This window comes from Sciurus vulgaris (assembly GCF_902686455.1).
Source record: "Sciurus vulgaris genome assembly, chromosome: 2".
Classification (NCBI taxonomy): Eukaryota; Metazoa; Chordata; class Mammalia; order Rodentia; family Sciuridae; genus Sciurus; species Sciurus vulgaris.
This window is the reverse complement of record NC_136462.1, coordinates 93443467-93464129: the sequence shown is the minus strand read 5'-3', so window position 1 is coordinate 93464129 and position 20663 is coordinate 93443467. Positions and strand designations below refer to the sequence as shown.

The 20663-nt window shown below is 36.1% G+C and overlaps 1 protein-coding gene across 2 annotated transcripts in view; it reads right to left on the bottom strand.

Moving 5' to 3' along the window:
- The window catches only part of GOLM2 (golgi membrane protein 2), a 125911-nt gene that overhangs the window by 48552 nt on the left and 56696 nt on the right, over positions 1-20663 (bottom strand). For both annotated transcript variants that reach the window (XM_079127790.1, XM_079127791.1), the window contains exon 7: positions 5812-5910. In XM_079127790.1, coding sequence (XP_078983916.1) covers positions 5812-5910 — 99 coding nt within the window. The remainder of the gene's footprint in view (positions 1-5811; positions 5911-20663) is intronic.

Genomic DNA, 20663 nt, shown 5'->3' with positions numbered 1-20663 from the left:
AAGAAGTGTTAATTCTTTTACAGAAGAATTTCATCAGACCCACTCTTTTAGAAAAGTTAAGAAACCCTTCTATTTGACATTGGGTAGTCAGTCTTTTTTTCTTTTTTAAATTTGTTCTAATTATTTATACATGACAGCAGAATGCAGTTTGACATATGTACACAAATGGAGCACAATTTCTCATTCCTTTGGCTGTACATGATACAGGCACACCAGTTGTGCAATCATCTATGTATACAGGGTAAGAATGTCTGTCTCATTCCACCATCCTTCCCACTCCCACACCCTCTCCCCTCTCCTCACTCCCCTCTGCCTAATCCAAAGCTCCTCCATTTTCGCCTCCCCCCCCTTATGGATCAGCATCCACATATCAGAGAAAACATTAGGCCTTTGGATTTTGGGGTTTGGCTTATTTTGCTTAACATGATATTCTACAGTTCCATCCATTTACCTGCAAATGCCATAATTTTATTCTTCTCTATGGCTAAGTAATATTCCACTGTGTATATATACCACAATTTCTTTATTCATTCATCAACTGAAGGGTATCTCAGTTGGTTCCACAATCTAGCTATTGTGAATTGAGCAGCTATGAACACTGATGTGGTTGCATTACTGTAGTATGCTGATTTTAAGTCCTTTGGTTTTAAACTGAGGAGTGGGATAGCTGGGTCAAATGGTGGTTCCATTTCAAGTTTTCTAAGGACTCTACATACTGCTTTCCACAGTGGTTGCACCAATTTTCAGTCCCACCAGCAATGTATGAGTGTACATTTTTACCTACATCCTCACCAAACTTATTATTGTTTGTATTCTTGATAATTGCCATTCTACTAGAGATGAAATCTTAAGAGTCGTTTTGATTTGCATTTCTCTAATTGCTAGAGATGCTGAACATTTTTTCATCTATTTGTTGATCAACCGAATTTCTTCTGTGAAGTATCTGTTCAGTTCCATAGCCCATTTATTGATAGGGTTACTTGTTTTTTGGTGTTAAGTTTTTTGAGTTCTTTATAAATCCTGGAGATTAGTGCTCTTTCTGAGGTGCATGTGGTAAAGATTTTCTTCCACTCTATAGGCTCTCTCTCCACATTATTGATTGTTTCCTTTGCTGAGAAGCAACTTTTTAGTTTGAATCCATTCCATTTACTGATTCTTGATTTTACTTCTTGTGCTATAGGAGTCTTCTTGTTAAGTAAGTCAAGTCTTAAGTCGATATGATGAAGACTTGGGCCTACTTTTTCTTCTATTAGGCACAGGGTCTGTTCTAGTGCCTAAGTCTTTGGTTCACTTTGAATTGGGTTCTGTGAAGGGTGAGAGATTTAATTTCATTTTGCTATGTATGAATTTTTAGTTTTCCTTGCACCATTTGTTGAAGAGGCTATCTTTTCCCCAATGTATGTTTTTGGCCTTTGTCTAGTATGAGATAACCATATTTATGTGGGTTTGTCTCTGTGTCTTCTATTCTGCACCACTGGTCTACATGTCTATTTTTGTGCCAATACCATGCCATTTTTGTTACTATTGTTCTGTAGAATAGTTTAAGGTCTGGTATTGTGATGCCTTCTGCTTGCTAAGGATTGCTTCAGCTATTCTAGGTCTCTTATTTTTACAAATGGATTTCATGATTGCTTTTTCTAGTTCTATGAAGAATGTTATTGGGATTTTAATAGGAATTTCATTAAATCTGTAAATGCTTTCAGTAGTATGGTCATTTTGACAATATTAATTCTGTCTAAGAACACGGGAGATCTTTCCATCTTCTTAGGTCTTCTTCAATTTCTTTCTTTAGTGTTCTGTAGTTTTCATTGTAAAGGTCTTATGCCTCTTCTGTTAGATTGATTTTTTTTTTTTTTTTTGAGGCTATTGTGAAAGGAGTGGTTTTCCTAATTTCTCTTTCAGTGGATTCATCACTGATATATAGAAATGCTTTTGATTTATGGTTATTGATTTTATATCCTGCTACTTTGCTGAATTCATTTATTAGTTCTAGAAGTTTTCTGGTGGAATATTTTGGATCTTCTCAAAATAGAATCATGTTTTTGGCAAACAGTGATAGTTTGAGTTCTTCTTTTCCTATTCATCTCTCTTGAATTTCTTTCATCTAATTGCTCTAGCTAGAGTTTCAAGGACTATGTTAAACAAGTGGTAAAAGAGGGCATCCCTGTCTTGTTTCAGTTTTTAGAAGGAATGCGTTCAGTTTTTCTCCATTTAGAATGATGTTCGTCTTGGGTTTAGCATATGTAGCTTTTACAATGTTGAGGTATGTTTCTACTATCCCTAGTTTTCCTAGTGTTTTAAACATGAAGGGGTGCTATATTTTGTCAAATGTTTTTTCTGCATCGATTGAGATAATCATGATTCTTGTCTTTAAGTCTATGGATGTGATGAATTATGTTTATTGATTTTCATATGTTAAACCAACCTTGCATCCCTGGGATAAACACTACTTGATCATGGTGCACTATCTTTTTAATATGTTTTTGTATGTGATTTGCCAGAATTTTATTGAGAATTTTTGCATCTATGTTCATGAGGGATATTGGTCTGAAGTTTTCCTTCCTTGATGCAGTCCTTGTCTGGTTCTGGTATAAGGGTTTGGAAGGGTTCTCTCCTTTTTTATTTCATGGAATAATTTGAGGAGTATGAATGTTAATTCTTCTTTGAAGGTCTTGTAGAACTCGGCTGAGAATCTGTCCAGTCCTGAGCTTTTTGGTTGGTAGGCTTTTGATGGCGTCTTCTACTTTATTGCTTGAAATTGATCTGTTTAAATTGTGTATGTCCTCCTGATTCAGTTTGGGTAGATCATATGTCTCTAGAAATTTGTTGATGTCTTTGAGATTTTCTATTTTATTGGAGTATAAATTTTCAAAATAGTTTGATTATCTTCTGTATTTCAGTAGTATCCGTCATGCTATTTCCTTTGTCATCACAAATTTTAGTAATTTGAGTTTTCTCTCTCATTCTCTTCATTAGCGTAGCTATGCATTTATCAATTTATTTTTCACAAAGAACCAACTTTTCATTTTGTCAATTTTTTTGAATTGTTTCTTTTGTTTAAATTTCATTGATTTCAGCTCTGAATTTAATTATTTCCTGTCTTCTATTGCTTTTGGTGTTGATTTCTTCTTCTTTTTCTAGGGCTTTGAGATGGAATGTTAGGCCATTTATTTGTTGACTTTTTATTCTTTTAATGAACAAGTTCAATGCAATGAACTTTCCTTTTAGCACTGCCTTCATAGTGTCACAAAAATTTTGGTATGTTGTATTGGTGTTCTCATTTACCTCTAAGTAATTTTTTTATTTCCTCCTTGATTTCTTCTGCTACCCATTCATCATTCAATACTGTATTATTTAGATTCCAGGTGTTGTAGTAGCTTCTATTTTTTATTTCATCATTGATTTCCAGGTTCATTCCATTATGATCTGATAGAATGTAGGGTAGTATTTCTATTTGCTAAGAGTTGCTTTGTGCATACCATATAATCTATTTTAGAGAAGGATTCATGTGATGCTGAGAAGAAAGCTTATTTGCTTGTTGATAGATGAAACACTCTAGGTCCATTAAGTCTAAAGTATTGATTGTGTTATTTAGTTCTATAGTTTGTTTGTTTAGTTTTTATTTGGTAGATACATCCAATGGTGAGCAAGGTGTGTTAAAGTCATCTAGTATTATTGTGTTGCGGTCTATTTCATTTTTGAAATTGAGAGGGGTTTGTTTGATGTACATAGATGCTCAGTTGTTTGGGGCATAAATATTTATGATCGTAAGGTCTTATTGATGTACGATTCCCTTATGCAGTATAAAACGTCCTTCTTTATCTCTTCTAACTCTGGCTTGAAGTTCACTGTATTTCATATGAGGATGGAAACCCCTGCTTGTTTATGCAGTCCATGTGAGTTATATGTTTTTTCCCAACATTTCACCTTCAGTTTGTGGATGTCTTTTCCGAGGAGGTGAATCTCTTGAAAACAGTGCATTGTTGGATCTTGTTTTCTTATCCAATCTGCCGGTCTATGTCTTTTGATTGATAAGTTTAGATCATTAATGTTCAGGATTATTATTGAGACATGATTTGTATTTCTGGTCATTTTATTTTTGGTTTTTAATTTAACTTAATTTCTTCTTTGATTGACTTTTCCTTTAGTGTAGTTTCTCCCTTTGCTGTTTTTTCATTTCTTCCTCATGGAATATTTTGCTAAGAATGTTCTGTAGTGCAGGCTTTCTAGGTGTGAATTCTTTTAACTTTTGTTTATCATGGAAGGTTTTTATTTCATCTTCAAATCTGAAGTTTAGTTTTGGTAAATATAAAATCTTGGTTGACATCCATTTTCCTTCAGAGCTTGATATGTATTATTCTAGGACCTCCTGGCATTGAGGATCTGGGTTGAGAAATCAGCTGAGATCTAAATTGGTTTCCCCCTATATGGAATTTGATATTTTTATCTCATAGTCTTTAAAATTCTATCTTTATTCTGTATGTTAGTCATTCTCATTATAATGTGCGTTGGTGTGGGTCCGCTGTAATTTTATACATTTGGAGTCCTGTTAGCCTCTTATAGTTGATTTTCCATTTTATTCTTTAGATCTGGGAAATTTTCTGATATTATGTCATTGAAAAGATTGTGTATTCCTTTGTCTTCATGCCTTCATCTATCCCAGTAAATCTTAAATTTGGTCTTTTCATGTTATTCATTTAAGTTTTTTTTTGTTGTTTGTTTTTTAAGCTCTACTTTAATTACCAATGTGGTTTAAGCTATGGGAAGTTTGCCAATCATTCTCAAATGAGTATGTTCATTACCAATTATAAACCTATTCACCAAAGGGATATATACACAGTAAAATTCCAAAGATTAATATAGCAATGATATCCATTTCTTTTCTTCCCTCCAAATTCCATATTGCTGTCAGAATTCTCTAAAATCCAGTAAGGTTTTTGAAATTTCTAGTTTATTGCCTTCATCTATACAATGACTCACAATTAACACTTGATTTTTTTCTTACCAGTATCTCCTTGAGATAACCTCTAATTTTTTCCCCTTATCAAAGTGTGATTAGATCTGTATTACTATTAATTTTGGAATCATAAACCTTCTGTGCCACTGATGTCTATATCTTTCCTTTCCACGATCTCCCCAAAGTACCTCCTTTCAATCATTCTCATTTTAGAACACTTCTATAAAATCAAATAGGTGTTCAACAGAAAACAAACATATTCATAAGTATACAGTAAGGCCTTCTACACAGTAATAATTTGTAGAAGGCCTCTGTAAGATAACTATGAATACAGTTTTTACAACTGAGCAACACAACTAGCTCTATGAACACATTCTGAAGGAAGGTAAATTTATACAGCCTGAAGGTCAGGCGTGGTGTTGCCCGCCTGAAGTCCCAACTATTCAGGAGGCTAAGGCAGGGGAATTGAGAATTTAAGGCCAGCCTGAGCAACATAGGCAACACAGCAAGACCCTGTCTGTAAAACAAAACAAAATAAAAAGAAAACTACATAGCCTGGAAAGAGATGAAAGGGAATGCAGTTCTGAGTGGAACAACAAATAATTCTTCTGCTCTTAAGAAAAGACTCTAGGGCTGAGGATATAGCTGAGTTGATAGAGTGCTTATCTTACAAGCACAAGGCCCTGGGTTCAATCCCCAGCACCACCAAAAAAAAAAAAAAGACTCTAATGATTCATTAAAGTGCAGTTTTAGATCATTATTTCTCCCTGACCTTTTACCAGTCATTCACTATATAACAATACCTGACCAATAAAATAGTTTTTAAATGGAATGCCAAAAATAAAACTTCATACCTGGAGCCATATTTTGGGAGAGAGGTTGTCCAGTTGGAAGATGGGAGATTGCTTGATGACTTTCATGCTGAGAAACTAAAACAGGAGGCTTCTTTAAAACTAAAAAAAAAAAAAAAAAAAATCCACATTATTCCTAACTGACATGTTTTCTAAATAAACCAACTACTACAGCTGGGCATGGTGGTAAATCCCTATAATCCCAGTGACTCGGGAGCTTGAGACAGGAGTATCACAAGTTTGAGGCCAACCTCAACAATTTAGGAGAACCCTCAGCAACTTAGCCAGACCTTATCTCAAAATAAAAAAATATAAAAGGCTGGGGAGCTGGAATCCCAGTGGTTCAGGAAGATTACAAGTCTGAGGCTAGCCTTGACAACCTAAGGAGACCCTATCTCAAAACAAAAAATAAAAAAGGGATGGGGATATAGCTCAGTGGTAAAGCACCCCCAGGTATTCAATAACCAATAAGAAAAAACAAAGAAACAAACAAAAACCCCAACCACCATGTATACTACACTAATCTTATGATGCTTATTCTAATTTTTTAATCCTTATAGCTGGTATACTAAATCATTTATGGTTACTAATTGATACATTATACCACCCACAATAGAATTTTGATGATTAACAAATATGACCAGAATATAAACTCCTAAGAGTATAAACTCTGTCTTGTTGATTACTATATCCCAACTATTTAAATAGTGTCTGGGACATAACAGAAACTCAATGAAGATTTGAATGAATAAATACATAAATCTCCTCAGATATAGGGAATTTCAACAGTGAGAACTTTAATATAGGTGGTACAAATAAAATAAGGATTTATAGATTAGGCAAAACATTAAGAACATGCTATCTGCAGTTGCTAAGATTTTAAATAAAACTTGCTGGGTGTAGATAATACACGCCTCTCATCCTAGCTATTTGGGAGGCAGAGGCAGAAGGATTACAAGTTCAAAGCCAGTCTCAGCAAGTTTGAGAAGCCCTATGTCAAAATGATTTGAATTTGTAAATGTTCCTATAGAAAATTTAGAAATGTAGATAAGCACAAATGATTTTTTTTTTTTTTTTTTTTTTTTTTTTTTTTTTTTTTGGGCAGTGCTAAGAATGTAACCCAGGACCTTGCATATGCTGGGCAAGTATCCTACCACAGAGATATATACCTAGCTCTGCAAAGAAATGTAACTGTAATTCCTCTGTTTAAATAATCACTACTATCATTTGGAGTGTGTCTCCCTGGTGTGTTTTTTTCTGTTTTCTATACTTTATACTATCCTATACCTTAAAGAAAATTAGGATCTTCTCTATATTACTTGGTGGTTTTCTTTTTGAGACAGGGTCTTATCATGTTGCCCAGGCTGGTCTTGCAATTGTGATCCTCCTGCTTCACTCTCCTGAGCAGCTGAAATTATGGGCATGTGCCACCACACCCAGTTGTATATATTACTGTTTTGTAATCTTATTTTAAATTCTCATTTTATATGTACTTTCCATGTCCTTCCACTTCTTCTAAATATTCCCAAATGTTAGTGCTGAATCAAAAAATCCCACTTTTATAGGACTGATTAGAGAGGCTACCACAAGGACTTTATGGCCTCATTAACTGCATCAGTTAAGTCAGTTGGCCAATAGACTTATTCTTCTAGGAAAATGTAAATGTAATTTGTGTCCTGTAAAAACTTTATTTCTATGTTTTTACTTTGCTTTTTGTTTGCTTTCCTTTTCAGTTTCCTTTAAAAGTCCCTTTTAAAAACCTCTGGATTTGTTTTTGTTGAACTAAAGAGGTTATTTATACCTAGAATAGGATAGATTTCCCAGTAGCCAGAAGTAATAGTAATAGTTAATGGTACAAAAATAAATGAAGATGTAGAAAAATGATAGTGGATTTGGAGACAACTAAGAGTGCTAACCTTATCACTCCAATTTTATATAAGGGTTGTCTGACTTTTTTCTATGTATATGCAAATACGTAATTTTTCTGCCATAAAAATGAGATTATATTATACTCGTTCTCTTGAAACTTGCTTTTTCATTTCAAAAATCAGAACTAGGGCTGGGGTTGTGGCTCAGTGGTAGAGCACTTACTTAGTACATGTGAGGCACTGGGTTCGATCCTCAGTACCACATAAAAATAAATAAAATAAAGGTATTGTGTTCACCTACAACTAAAAAATATTTTTAAAAAATCAGAACTATCTTTGTATGCCAAAAAATATGGCTCAACATCACCTTTTTTTCCCTTAGGGGTGGTACTGGGGGTTGAACCCAAAAGACCTCCACCATTGAGTCGCAACACCAGCCCTTTTGATTTTATTTTAAGACAGGGTCTGGCTAAATTGTTGAGGCTGCTCTCTAACTCATGATCAGCCTCAGCCTTCCAGGTTGCTGGGATCATCGGTGTGTGCCACATTACTCAGCTTCAACATCACCATTTTTAATGAAAAAATATCACATTTTTGGATGTAACAAAACTTCCTGTATATTTATGTGGTTTTTAATTTGTCATTATAAACAATTTTATGATGTGCATTTTTTTTTCCTTTTTGTGACACAGGGGATTGAACCCAGTAGTACTCTTTCACTGAGCTACATCCCAAGTACTTTTTCCTTTTTCCTTTTTTTCTTTTTTTTAATTTTAATTTTTTTGGTATCAGAGATTCAACCAAGGGCACTTAAACAATAAGCCACATCCCCAGTCCTTTTAATTTTTTTATTTTGACACAGGGCCTCCCTAAGTTGCTGAGGCTGGCTTTGAACTTGTAGTATTCTTGCCTCAGTCTCCTGAGCTGCTGGGATTACAGGCATGTGCCACTGGGTCAGGTTTCTGATGAGCATTTCTGTACATGAATATAACTGGGTAAATTCTAAGACAGATAGAAAGTCAATGGCTATGGATACTTCTCAAACAAATTAAGAGAAACCCAGGAATAAATGTAAGATCAAAGATAATAAAAGTGTGGGGGAAAATTAGATATTGAAGAGACTGCAAAAAAAATCACATGATTTATGATATTGAAGCAGTTCTATCTCTTTTTATTTTATCCTTGCCCTCTTTGTTGGGAATCATTGAGCCAGGAAAAATATACAAGTCAATGAGAACAGCATGCTACTATCAGAAAATATGATTAATAACTAAGTTGCTGACTTATTATCATTGATAAAGTCATTATTAAGGAAAAGTACCAAAGATAAAATAATAAAACATATCTATCACAAGAATAAAACACAATATATAAAAACTACTAGGGCATCCACATTTTTGATTTTGTCATTTTTGTGGTGCTGGGGATTGAACCTAGTGTCTCACACATGCTTGTAGAGGCAAGCTACCAAGCTACATATAGTAGCCCTCTTTATTTTTGATTTTGAGGCAGGGTCTTGCTAAGTTGCCAAGGATGGCCTTGAACTTGTGAACTTCCTGTCTCAGTCCCCCAAGTAGTAGGGATTATAGGTATGTGCCCTCGTGCCTGGATCCAAATGTGTGTGTGTGTATTTCCCCCTGCCCCCAGTGCTGGGGATTGAATCCAGGGCCTTGTGCTTACAAGGCAAGCATTCTACCAACTGAATTATATCCCCAACCCCAAGTGTATAGTTTTTATCCTATCATTGTTTTTTTGTTTTTTGTTTGTTTGTTTGTTTGTTTTGCGGTGCTGGGGATTGAACCCAGGGCTCTGTGCTTGCAAGGCAAGCACTCTACTGACTGAGTTATCTCCCCAGCCCAGTTTTTATATTCTTTATAAAAGAAAGTTATTGGTGTAGAAACTCAATTATTCAACAACATTTACTCAGTATCTTATATACGCTATACACGGTTCTAAAAAGGTGAAGAATTATCAGTGAACAAAACAGACCTGGTTATTACTCTGTGAAGTTTATATTTTTGTTAGATAGAAAATAAGTAAACAAGAAAAGTAAATGGTACAATATGGATATCAAAGTGAAAAGTGCTATGTATAAATTAAAATAAGGATATGTGACAGAGAGTGGAAGACAGTTCTGGAAAGGCCTTTTTGAAGAGGATACTTTTGAGCTGAGATGTGAATAAAACCTGAGGGAAGACTATTCAGGCAGAGGATAGCAAACATAAAGGACTTGGGACAGAAGCATGCACAGAATATTTGAGGATCAGTAAAGAAAGGAGAGGGGCTGGGGTTGGGGCTCAGTGGTATAGCACTTGCCTAGCATGTGTGAGGCACTGTATTCGATTTTTAGCACTGCATATAAATAAAGAATAAAATAAAGGTCTATCAACACCTAAAATTTTTTTTTTAAAAAAGAAGAGAGTGTTGGAAATGAGGTCAGAGAAGAAAGAATGGACCATGTTAGAGACATAATAGTGAAAAATGTTAGAAATCAATAGTACAGTGGTTAGGGTACTGGGAGTTGGTAATGCATCTGTTTCATCCTTAAGGAGGCAATAACTAGGCACTAATTTCATGTTACCTTGACATCTGAGATAGCTACCTCTTTTTCACAGATGAGGAAACTGAAGCTCCAACAGTAGAAATGACACATACTACGTGAGAATACTTGCCTATGACACAAGCCTAGCAAATAGAAAGTGCTCAATATATGCTGCAATAGTTAGAGTTGTCAAAGTTAGGTATTTATCATTAGAATGAAAAAAGAATACAAGATTCAGGTTAAGGAAACAAAAGCATTTAGATACAAAACACCTGGCCTTCATCAAATTAATTGAGCCTATGGATTACATAGTTGACTCACATGTGGAAGTCCTGATGACTATTTATAGTAAAGTTTTGAGAAGTTCATGAAACTCTGATCAACAGTTGACCATAAAATAAAAATCTCCCAGAAAGAGATGAAATAGGGTGCAGGCCATATAGCTCATCTCGTAGAGTGCCTGCCTTGCAAGCTCGAGGCCTGGGTTCGCGTCCCCAGCACTGTGGGATTGTGGAAATAACCAACAAGAGATGAAATAGTATTAACAATCATCCTGAAGTCTGAACATTCAATACAAAACAATGATGCAACATTCTTATTTCTTTGCTCTGTGAAGATGAATAGATATAAAGTGCTTGCAATTGTTTAAATATTGGTTGGTGGGACCATTTCAGCTAAGAAACATTGGTATGTGTCTACAGAGACGTATTATTTTTCTGGTACTGGGGATTTAACTCAAGGGCACTTTACCATTGAGCTACAGTTCTAGTCCTTTTTATTTTTTATTTCGAGACATAGTGTCTTGTTAAGTTGCTTAGAGTCTCACTAAGTTGCTGAGGCTGGACTCAAGCTTACAATCCTCCTGTCTCAGCCTCCAGAGCAGCTGGAATTACAGGCATGCTCCATCATGCCTGGCTTACAGAGACTATTAAAACAATATTCTTGTATGGCTTCTGAGACCTAGTCCATGAAGTGAGGATCTCTGAACTAAGAGATCCAATTATTTAATAATAATTTTAAAATTACATGGACTTCTGCTAGCAATAACATAATAATGAGTATTGAAGTTACTCCCTTTAAGCAATTATAAATATGGACAAATTATATGAGGCAACAGTTTATAAGCACTGGACAAGTAGCAGTACAAGACTATGATGTTTTTTAGTTCTCTTTCTCTACACACACACACACACACACACACACACAATTTTTTTTTAAGTTGTAGATGGACACAATAGCTTAATTTTATTTTTACGTGGTGCTGAGGATCAAACTCAGGGCCTCACGTGTACTAGGTGAGCACGCTACCACTGAGCCACAACGCCAGCCCAAGACTATAATTTTTTAAAGAAGGGGTATACATGAATGGACAATCTTGGTGAGCAGAGAGGCAAAAATCATCAAAGTTTGGGCTGCTAAGGTGACTAAAATTGTAAGACAGAATATCACAGAAGGAGGAGGTATGTAGGGGGAAATGGGGACAGAAACTTGCAGGGGGATTTCCCCTCAGGTCTTTGGCCAAGGTTCAGTCTGTATAACAAAGAACACCCTGTACCTGCTGTAGGACTGAGAGCTGAACTAAAATCATGGGTCATGCAGCACTAGGAGACACTGGATCTCTGCCTAGCCACACTAGGGAAGCTTCACTGAGTATCTGAGTATTCACATGAGATGTTACAAATCAATATTTTTAAGTATAGGGACCACACTCTAGAGTTAAAAACCATGCCCTAAAACTAAAAACAAAATAACAAAGCAAAATAAATAAATAAATAAATAAAATAAAAAACAATAACAAAAAAACAAAGCATAAATAAGTCTGAAAGAATTAAGAGATCCTCTAGTAATTTAAATGCCTGCAGAAAAAAATTAGACCCCTTTTGAAAGAAGACAACAGCCTGGATGTGGTGGAATAAGCCCATAAAGGAGGCTTAAACAAGAGGATCAAGAGTTCACAGCTAGCCTGGGCAAGTGAAACCCCATTTAAAAAAAAAGGTAACAAAATTAAATTTCCTTAATTTATCATTCATCCAGCATACAATAAAATTATGACAAAGACTGTGTCTGAATATAAGAATATACAAGGAATATACAAATATGATCCATAATCTAGAAAAAATAGTCAACAAAAATATATATGATATATTTGTTAAAATTACCAGATGGATTTATAAACAACTGATGTGTGTGTTTTCAAGGATTTAAAGGAAAAGAAAGGAACAACTAATAAAGAAATGGAAACTAAAAGAAGAACCATATAGAAATCCTAAGACTAAAAATACAATATTAAAGATAAGAATTAAGTCAGGCATGGTGGCACACATCTATAATCCCTGCAACTCAAGAGCCTGAGACAGGAGGACAGCAAGTTCAAGGCCAGCCTCAGCAACTCAGCAAGACCCTGTCTTGAAATAAAAATAAAAAGCGCTGGGGATGTAACTCAGTGGTAGAACACCCCTGGGTTCAATCCCAGTACTACAATTACACACACACACACACACACACACACAAACACACACAAAGAAACAAAACACAAACAAAAATACATGAGGTTTACACTAGATGGGCTTAACAGCAGACTAAACACTACAAAAAAGGGGTCAATGAACTTGAAGACAATCAGAAACATTAAACATTTTTTTCTACCCATTTTTTTTTTTTTAGATAATTTAAAGGAAAATCAATAACAATGAAAATGCTGGGTGTTTTAACATAAACATAGAAATAAAATGACAGCAGCATGAAGGATGAGGCAAAGCAAATGGAATTATATTTATGTAAAGATATAACATTTTACATAAAGTGGTACAATATTATTTTTAAATAGAGCATGATTATTAAAGGATGCATACTGTAAGTCTTATTCTAAGAGTTATTTTGCTGTTGCTTTACTTTGTATCTCTGATAACACATGATATGGAGCACCTTTTCATATTTTATTTGCATCTGTATATTTTCTTTGGTGAGGTACCTGTTCAGGTATTTGGCCTATTTTTAAATCAGGTTTATCATTATAGATAAGAGACCTTTATCACATGTGCTTTTGTAAATATTTTTTCCTAGTCTGACTTGTGTTCTCACTCCTTGCCATTATATTCAGATGTTTTTAAATCTTTTTTTTTTTTTAAATGGTAGCCCTTTTCTTACTGCTGAATAAAAATTTCTTTACATGTAATGGAAGAAAGTTAATCAAAAAAGAAATATTGAAAAGTGAATTCATTCAATCCCTAACTTACAAAGTTCCTTAAAAACAACTATGAACAGGGCTGGAGAATTAGCACAGTGGTAAAGCACTTGCCTAGCATGCATGAGGCCCTAGGTTCAATCCCCAGCAGGGGGAGAAAAAAAGTATCAACAAAGTTGTTTGAGTCAGCTTTTGAGTCACTGTGAACAAAAGACCTGACAAGAAAAAGGAAGAAAAGTTTGTGTTGGCTCACAGTTACAGAGGTTCAGGGCATGGTGGACCAAACCTATAGCTCCGGACCCAAGATGATGCAGAAACATTATGGCAGGAAGACTTTGTAGAGAAAAGCAGCTCAAGACATGGCAACAAGGAAGCAGAGAGAGAGAGAGTGCTTCCTTCACCAGGAAAAAATAAATATAAACCCCAAATATAAACCCCAGTGACCTATCTCCTCTAGCTACACCCTACCTTCCTATAATTATCACCGAGTTAATCCATATAAGTGGATTAATCCACAGATTAGGCAACAACTTTTATAATCTAATCAGTCCACCTCAAAAAGGTCTTACATTGTCTCACACATGAGCTTTTGGGGGATACCTCATATCTAAACCATAACATTCTTTCTCTGGCCTACAAAAGCTCATACTGATCTCACAATGCAAAATACATTTAGTCCATTTCAAGAGTTTCCTTAGTATTAACAGTTTTAGCACTGTCCAAGAGTCTAAGACCAAAATTTCATCTCAGATTCAAGGCAAACTCTTAGTGGTGAGGGTAAAGATCAAAAGCAAGTTATATATATCCAATATAATGGCACAGAATAAACATTTCCATTCCACAAGGGAGATACAGGGACATAGAAAAAAAGATGGGACCAAAGCAAGACCAAAATCCAGCTGGGCAAACAAGTTCTATAGATCCATGTCCAGCATCAGAGGCACATGGCATCATGATGTTCTCTCCAAAGGGCTTGTTTAGCTCTGCCTCTCTGGCCTTGGATGCAGCCCACATGGCTTCTCTTGTCTTATTTCTGCTAGATTCCTGAAGCTTTCCTTGGTAGACACCCAATGTTACTGGCATCTCTTAATTTCAGGGATCTCTACTGTAGCTTCAACTTCCTTCTCACATCTTCTTGCATCCCCTCTTAGGTGAAACATGCAGGGACTCTGACTCTACTAAAACTTTGCTTGGTCTCCCAGGATTTCCTTTTGAAATCTCAGAGGAAGACTCCATGATCCACTAACTCCAGAATTTTGCAATCCTACAGAACCAGTATCATGTGGTTGATGACAAGGTCTGCCACCATCTTGAGCAGCAGCAAAGCTTCCTGGGACCATGGTTGCAGTAGCCTCATAAAATACTAATGAAGTACAACATACCAATCATTTCATCATTTCTTATATGAATCATGATTTTGGTGTGGTATTTAAAAAGTCATCACAACATCTAAAGTTATCTTGGTTTTCTCTCCTAACTCTATACTTTTTACATTTAGGGCTGTAATTCATTTCAATTTTTTTTTTTTTTTTTTTTTCAATAATGGAGACTGAACCCAGGGGTGCTCTATCATTGAGTCACATTCCCAGTCCTTTTTTTTTTTTTTTTTTTTAATTTTGAGATAGGGGCTCACTAAGATGCCCAGGCTGGCCTCCAACAATCCTGCAGCCTTATGCTCCCAAACTTCTGGTGTATATACCACCACATCCAACTCAATTAATTTTAATGAAGATCTGTATCTAGATTTTTTTTTTTTCTATTCTTTTCTTTTTTTGTTGGTACTGGGAATTGAACCCAGGGGTGATTTCTCACTGAGTCCACTCCTTTTTTTTTTTATTTTGTGCAAGGGTCTCTATGTTGCTGAGGTTGTCCTCAAACTTGCAATCTTCCTGCCTCAGCCTCAGGAATTATTGGGATTATGGGCAGGTACCACCATGCCTCACTATTTCAGTACCATTTCTTGAAGACTATGTGTTTCATTGTATTGACTTTGCTTCTTTGTCAAAGATCAATTTACTATATTTTTGTGGATCTGTCTCTGAGCTTTCTGTTCTATTCTATTGATGTCAATGTCTATTCTTCTGCCAACACCACAGTGTCTAGATTACTGTGGCTTTATAGTAAGTTTTGAAGTTAAGTAGTGCCAGTTCTCCAACTTTGTTTTTCTCCTTTCATATTATATTGACCATTCTGGGTCTAATGATTCTCTCCATAAACTTTAGAATCAGTCTGTCAGTATCCATATAATCCCTGTTGGGATTTTGATTGGGATTGCATTGAGATAATCAAGATGAAGAACAGACATCTTGACAATTCCTATCCACAAACCTGGAATATCTCTCCATTTATTTCATTATCTTTTGATTGTTTTCATCTAAGTTTTGTAGGTTTACTCACAGAGATTTGTATATATTTTGTTAAATTTATACCTAAGTATTTCATTTTTTGGGGGGGGGTACTAATGTAAATGTATCATGTTTTAAATTTCAAATCCACCTTTTTGTTGCTAGTATATAGGAAAGCAATTAACCTTTGTACCTTAACCTTGTATCTTGCAACATTTTCATAATTGTTTATTAGTTACAGGAGGGTTTTGTTTGTTTGTTTGTTTTATGATACTGGGGACTGAACCCAGGGGCACTCAACCACTGAGTCACATTCCTAGACTTTCTTTTTTTTTCTTTTTTTTTTTCCAGACAGGGTCTTGCTAAATTGCTTAGGGCCTTACTACATTGCTGAGGCTGGCTTTGGACTTGAGATCCTCCTGCCTCAGCCTCCTGAGCTGCTGGGATTACAGGTGTGTACCACCACACCTGGCCAGGAGCTGTTTTTGGTTCTTTTGGATTTTCTAAGGAGAAGATCATACCATCTACCAAATAAGATAATTTTATTTATTCTTTCCCAATCTGTATAACCTTTACTTCCTCTTATTACGTTAGCTAAGGCTTGTAGTGCAATGTTGAAAAGAAGTGATAAGCCACATCCTTGCTTTGTTTAGTGGGAAAGCTTCTATTTTCTCACCATTAAGTATGACGTTAGCTCTAGATTTTTTTCTAAATATTCTGTATCAAGACAAGGAAATTTTCCTCTATTCTTAATTTACTTAAGAGTTTTTATTATGAACAGCAATTGGACTTGTGAAGTGTCAGTGTAGATACTGACCTATTCATGTGAATTTTTCTTCATTCGTCTATTGATACGATAGACTAACATTTTTTCATGTTGAACAAGTCTTGCATACCTGGGATAAATTCTCACTTGGTTCATCTGTGTAATTCTTTTTATACATTATTAGATTCAATTTGCTAATACTGTGTTGAGGGTTTTTACATCTATGTTTGTGGGGAGCCATCCATGTCTAGCAGAATCAGACTTGGCTGGGCCATGCGATACAGAGATCTGACTCCCAGGAACTGGCAGTCATGGGAGACTGTTTCAGACCTCTGGGGAGTAAGTAGCCCTGTATAGAGTGGCTCACCATCTGAGGACATGCTGATTCCCTAAGCAAATGGCTTCCTTAACTCCACCCCATCCTGTTCCTTACAGAAGAAGCCCCTCCCAGTCAGGGCCCCTTTACCAATGCGACTATAAGTAAAGGTGAAGATGGGGTCCTCCATGTTGTTGGAGGCCAGATCTGGTATGGATGGACCACCACACACCCTTTCCATTTGAAAAGAGTATTGGCTCTTGTGTTTATTCATAAGATAAGTTTATTAGTAACTGATTTATAGACTGCACCATCCTCCAACAGAAACTGTCCCTCATCCACAAAGGATGTGGAAACCTCCCACATATGTTCATATGAGATACTGGTCTATAGTTTGCTTATAATATCTTTGGTTTTTGTATAAGGTATTAATGGCATCAAAAAATAAGTCAGAAAGCACTCCCTCTGTCCTGGAAATTATAGAGAATTGGTATAATTTTTTCCTTCAATGTTTGGTTCACCTGTGAACCCAACTGGATTTGGTACTTCTGTGTTTGGAAGGTTATTAATTATTGATCCAATTTCTTTCACAAGTAAATCTACTCAGACTGTCTACTTCTTTTTGTGGAGTCTGGCAAACTGTCTCTTTGAAGGAATTAGTACATTTCATCTAGGCTATCAAATTTGAGGGTATAAGTTGTTCACAGTATTCCTCTACCATAATGTCCTTGAGATCTGTAGTGATACCCTTCTTTCATTTCTTTTTTGTTTTTGTTTTAGTCATGAGCCAGGTGATCACAGGTTATTTTATTCCAATCTTAATTCTTAGTATCTATAAGGCACAAGTCACACATCACACTTTAAACAAATATAGAAAGACTAAGATTAAGGCAGCTACCGAGTTTCAGGAGGCTGCACTGAGCAAATGGGCAGAGAACAGATGCAAATGCAAAAGCATCACTGCAGGTGGTCAGATCTGTCATGGGCCAGAGCGGTCAGGACTTACTCTAGGCATAGATATGGAAGGCAGGCAGTTTCAAAGTGTCAGTCTCAAGTCCTCACCATATGAAGTAACTCAGAACAGGGCACAGCCTGATTTCCAGAGTATCTGGTGCTAACCAGTGAATTTGGGTTCCAGAGCCACTCCAGCCTCAGCAAGGCGAGCAGTGATGGCAGGGAACGTGGGCCAGCAGGGACTGGGGCAGTCCTGGGCAGCTGGAAGCACAGAGACATGCAAGATGGCAAGATTCAGCGGGTGAGACCTGGCTTTCGGTTGTGCAGGTGGCAGAGTCAGTACCACGTTCTCAGTTTCCCACTCACCTCCTTGGCCCGAGAAGGTTCCAAGGAAGGGAAGGCAGTCTGAATGTGAGGCATGGTACACCCTGGTAGGTACAGGACCTTGACACAGCCTGCTATACCACTGGTTTGGCCAGACTCACTACACACAGAACAGCAGAAGCACTGGTGCCCCAGGAGTGTACAGAGGCCAGACCAGCAGAACCTCCATACCCACTCTGCCTGGCCTGCCTCAACTCTGCTCCAGGGTGCAACCTAGACCCCCAAAAAACCAGCCTGTGGGGCCACACCCCCCTTCTCTCATTTCTATAGCAGTAATTTATACCCTCTATTCTTACCTTAACCTTAGAGAGTTACTAATTTTATTGATTTTTTTCCCCAAAGAACCAACTTTCGGTTTCATTGATTTTTTTTTCTGCTTTCAATTTCGTCTCTAATTTTTATAATACCTTTTCTTCTGTTTACTTGGGATTTAGTCCACTCTTCTTTTTCTAGATTCTCAAGATGGGAAATTTCTAATGTTAGACCTTTCTTCTTTTCCAATATGTGCATCTAATGCTATAAATTTCCCTCTAAGCATAGCTTTTGTTGCATCCCACAAAGTTTTATAAGTTGTGTTTTTGTTTTCATTTAGTTCAAAATATTTTTTAAATTTCTCTTGATATTTCCTTTTCGTCCCATGTGTTATCTATAAGTGTGTTATTTAAACTCCACATATTTTGGAATTTTCCAGTTATTTTTTGATTGCTGTGTGTAGATTAATTCTACTAAGATCTGAGAACAGATGAATGATTTCTACTCTGAAATTGCTTGAGATGTGTTTTATGATCAAAGATGTGGCATATTTGATGAGTGTTCCATGTGAGGTTGAAAAAAATGTATGTTTTACTGTAGTTGGATAAGCAGTTGATAGATATTGGTTATGTCTAGTTGATTAATGGCATTTTCATCTCATTAATATATCTTTTTGAATATGTAATTTACAAATATTATATAAAATTTAAAAGGTTCAGAAGGTTGTATAGTGAAAGTAAGTAACATTTTCATCCCTGTCCCCAGTCTTCATTCCTAGAAGACCACTGTTACCAGTTTCAATCTAGAGAAGTACTATCCAATTAACCTTCTGCAATTATGGAAACATTCTATATCTATGCCACCCAACATAGTAGCCACTAGCTGCAGGTGACCATTAAGCACTGAAGCAGGGCTAGTCTGACTGAAGAACTGAATTTTTAATTTTATTTAAATGTAATGACTTTAAATTTAGCTATGTGTAACTAAAGACTCTATTAGTGAAGATTTTGAGATCTTCCTAGAGTAGTGTCTTTCTACCTTATATACTGAATTCAATCATTCAATGTCCAAGTTGTACCCCTGACCAAATATACCAAAATATCTAGAGTGGGACCCAGTGTTAACATATTTTTTAAGCTCACCCATGATTCCAATAGGCAAACAAGGGGCCTGGGGTTGTAGCTCAGTGTTAGAACACTTGCCTAGCACATGTGAGGCACTGGGTTCGATCCTCAGCACCACATAAAAATAAAGTATTATGTCCACCTACAACTAAAGAATTTTTAAAAAAGAAATATAAAAAATTAGGCAAACAAGGTTGAAATCTGTTATAGAAAGTTAATTATTTTATATATGTTAGATCTACCTAATACTAAAAAATCCAAAGCAGTAATTTTCTCTACATTTCTAATTCGAAAAGAACTTTAAGTTGTTTAGGTACATTATTATTTTTTTACCCTTTGCCTTAGTTTGGATGATGAATGCCCCCCAAAGACCCAGGTGTGAGATGGCCCCCAGGGTGGCACTTACTAAGAGGTACTGTAACCCCAGTCCCTTCCTCTTTCACTTCTTGCTATGAGGTAAAAATGTCATCTAGCATTGCCACCTAGCAATCCCACCAAAGTCCTGAAGCAATGAGTTCATCTGCTCATGGACTGGAATCTCTAAAACCATGATTCAGAATAAACCTTTAAGTTAATTATCTCAGGCATTTTGTTATAGTGTTGGGAAGCTGATGAATGCATCCTTACAAAGTTTTACCCAAAGTAAACTATTAGGGGTAATTTTTTTTTTTTTTTTTGGAAATAGAGGGAATCATTTATTACTTTTTGGTTTACAAACAAAGGCACCCAATAATTGTCCGGAGCCTGCACCCCAACTGTGTGCAGATCCAATAACTTGGAAATCAGATGAAACAGTTTGGGTTGATCAATGGCCTCTAACTTCTGAAAAACTTGAAGCTGCTTGAATGTTAGAGAAGGAACAGCTAACAGCCGGACATATCATAGAGAGTAATTCTCCTTGGAATACTCCTATATTTGTAATTAAGAAAAAATCTGGTAAATGGAGATTACTACAGGACTTAAGGGCTGTCAATGTCACTGTGGTGCTCATGGGAGCCCTACAACCAGGGCTGCCATCTCCTGTAGCCATCCCTCAAGGATATTTTAAGGTAATTATTGACCTCAAAAACTGTTTTTTTACTATCCCTCTACATGTAGATGATCAAAAAAGATTTGCTTT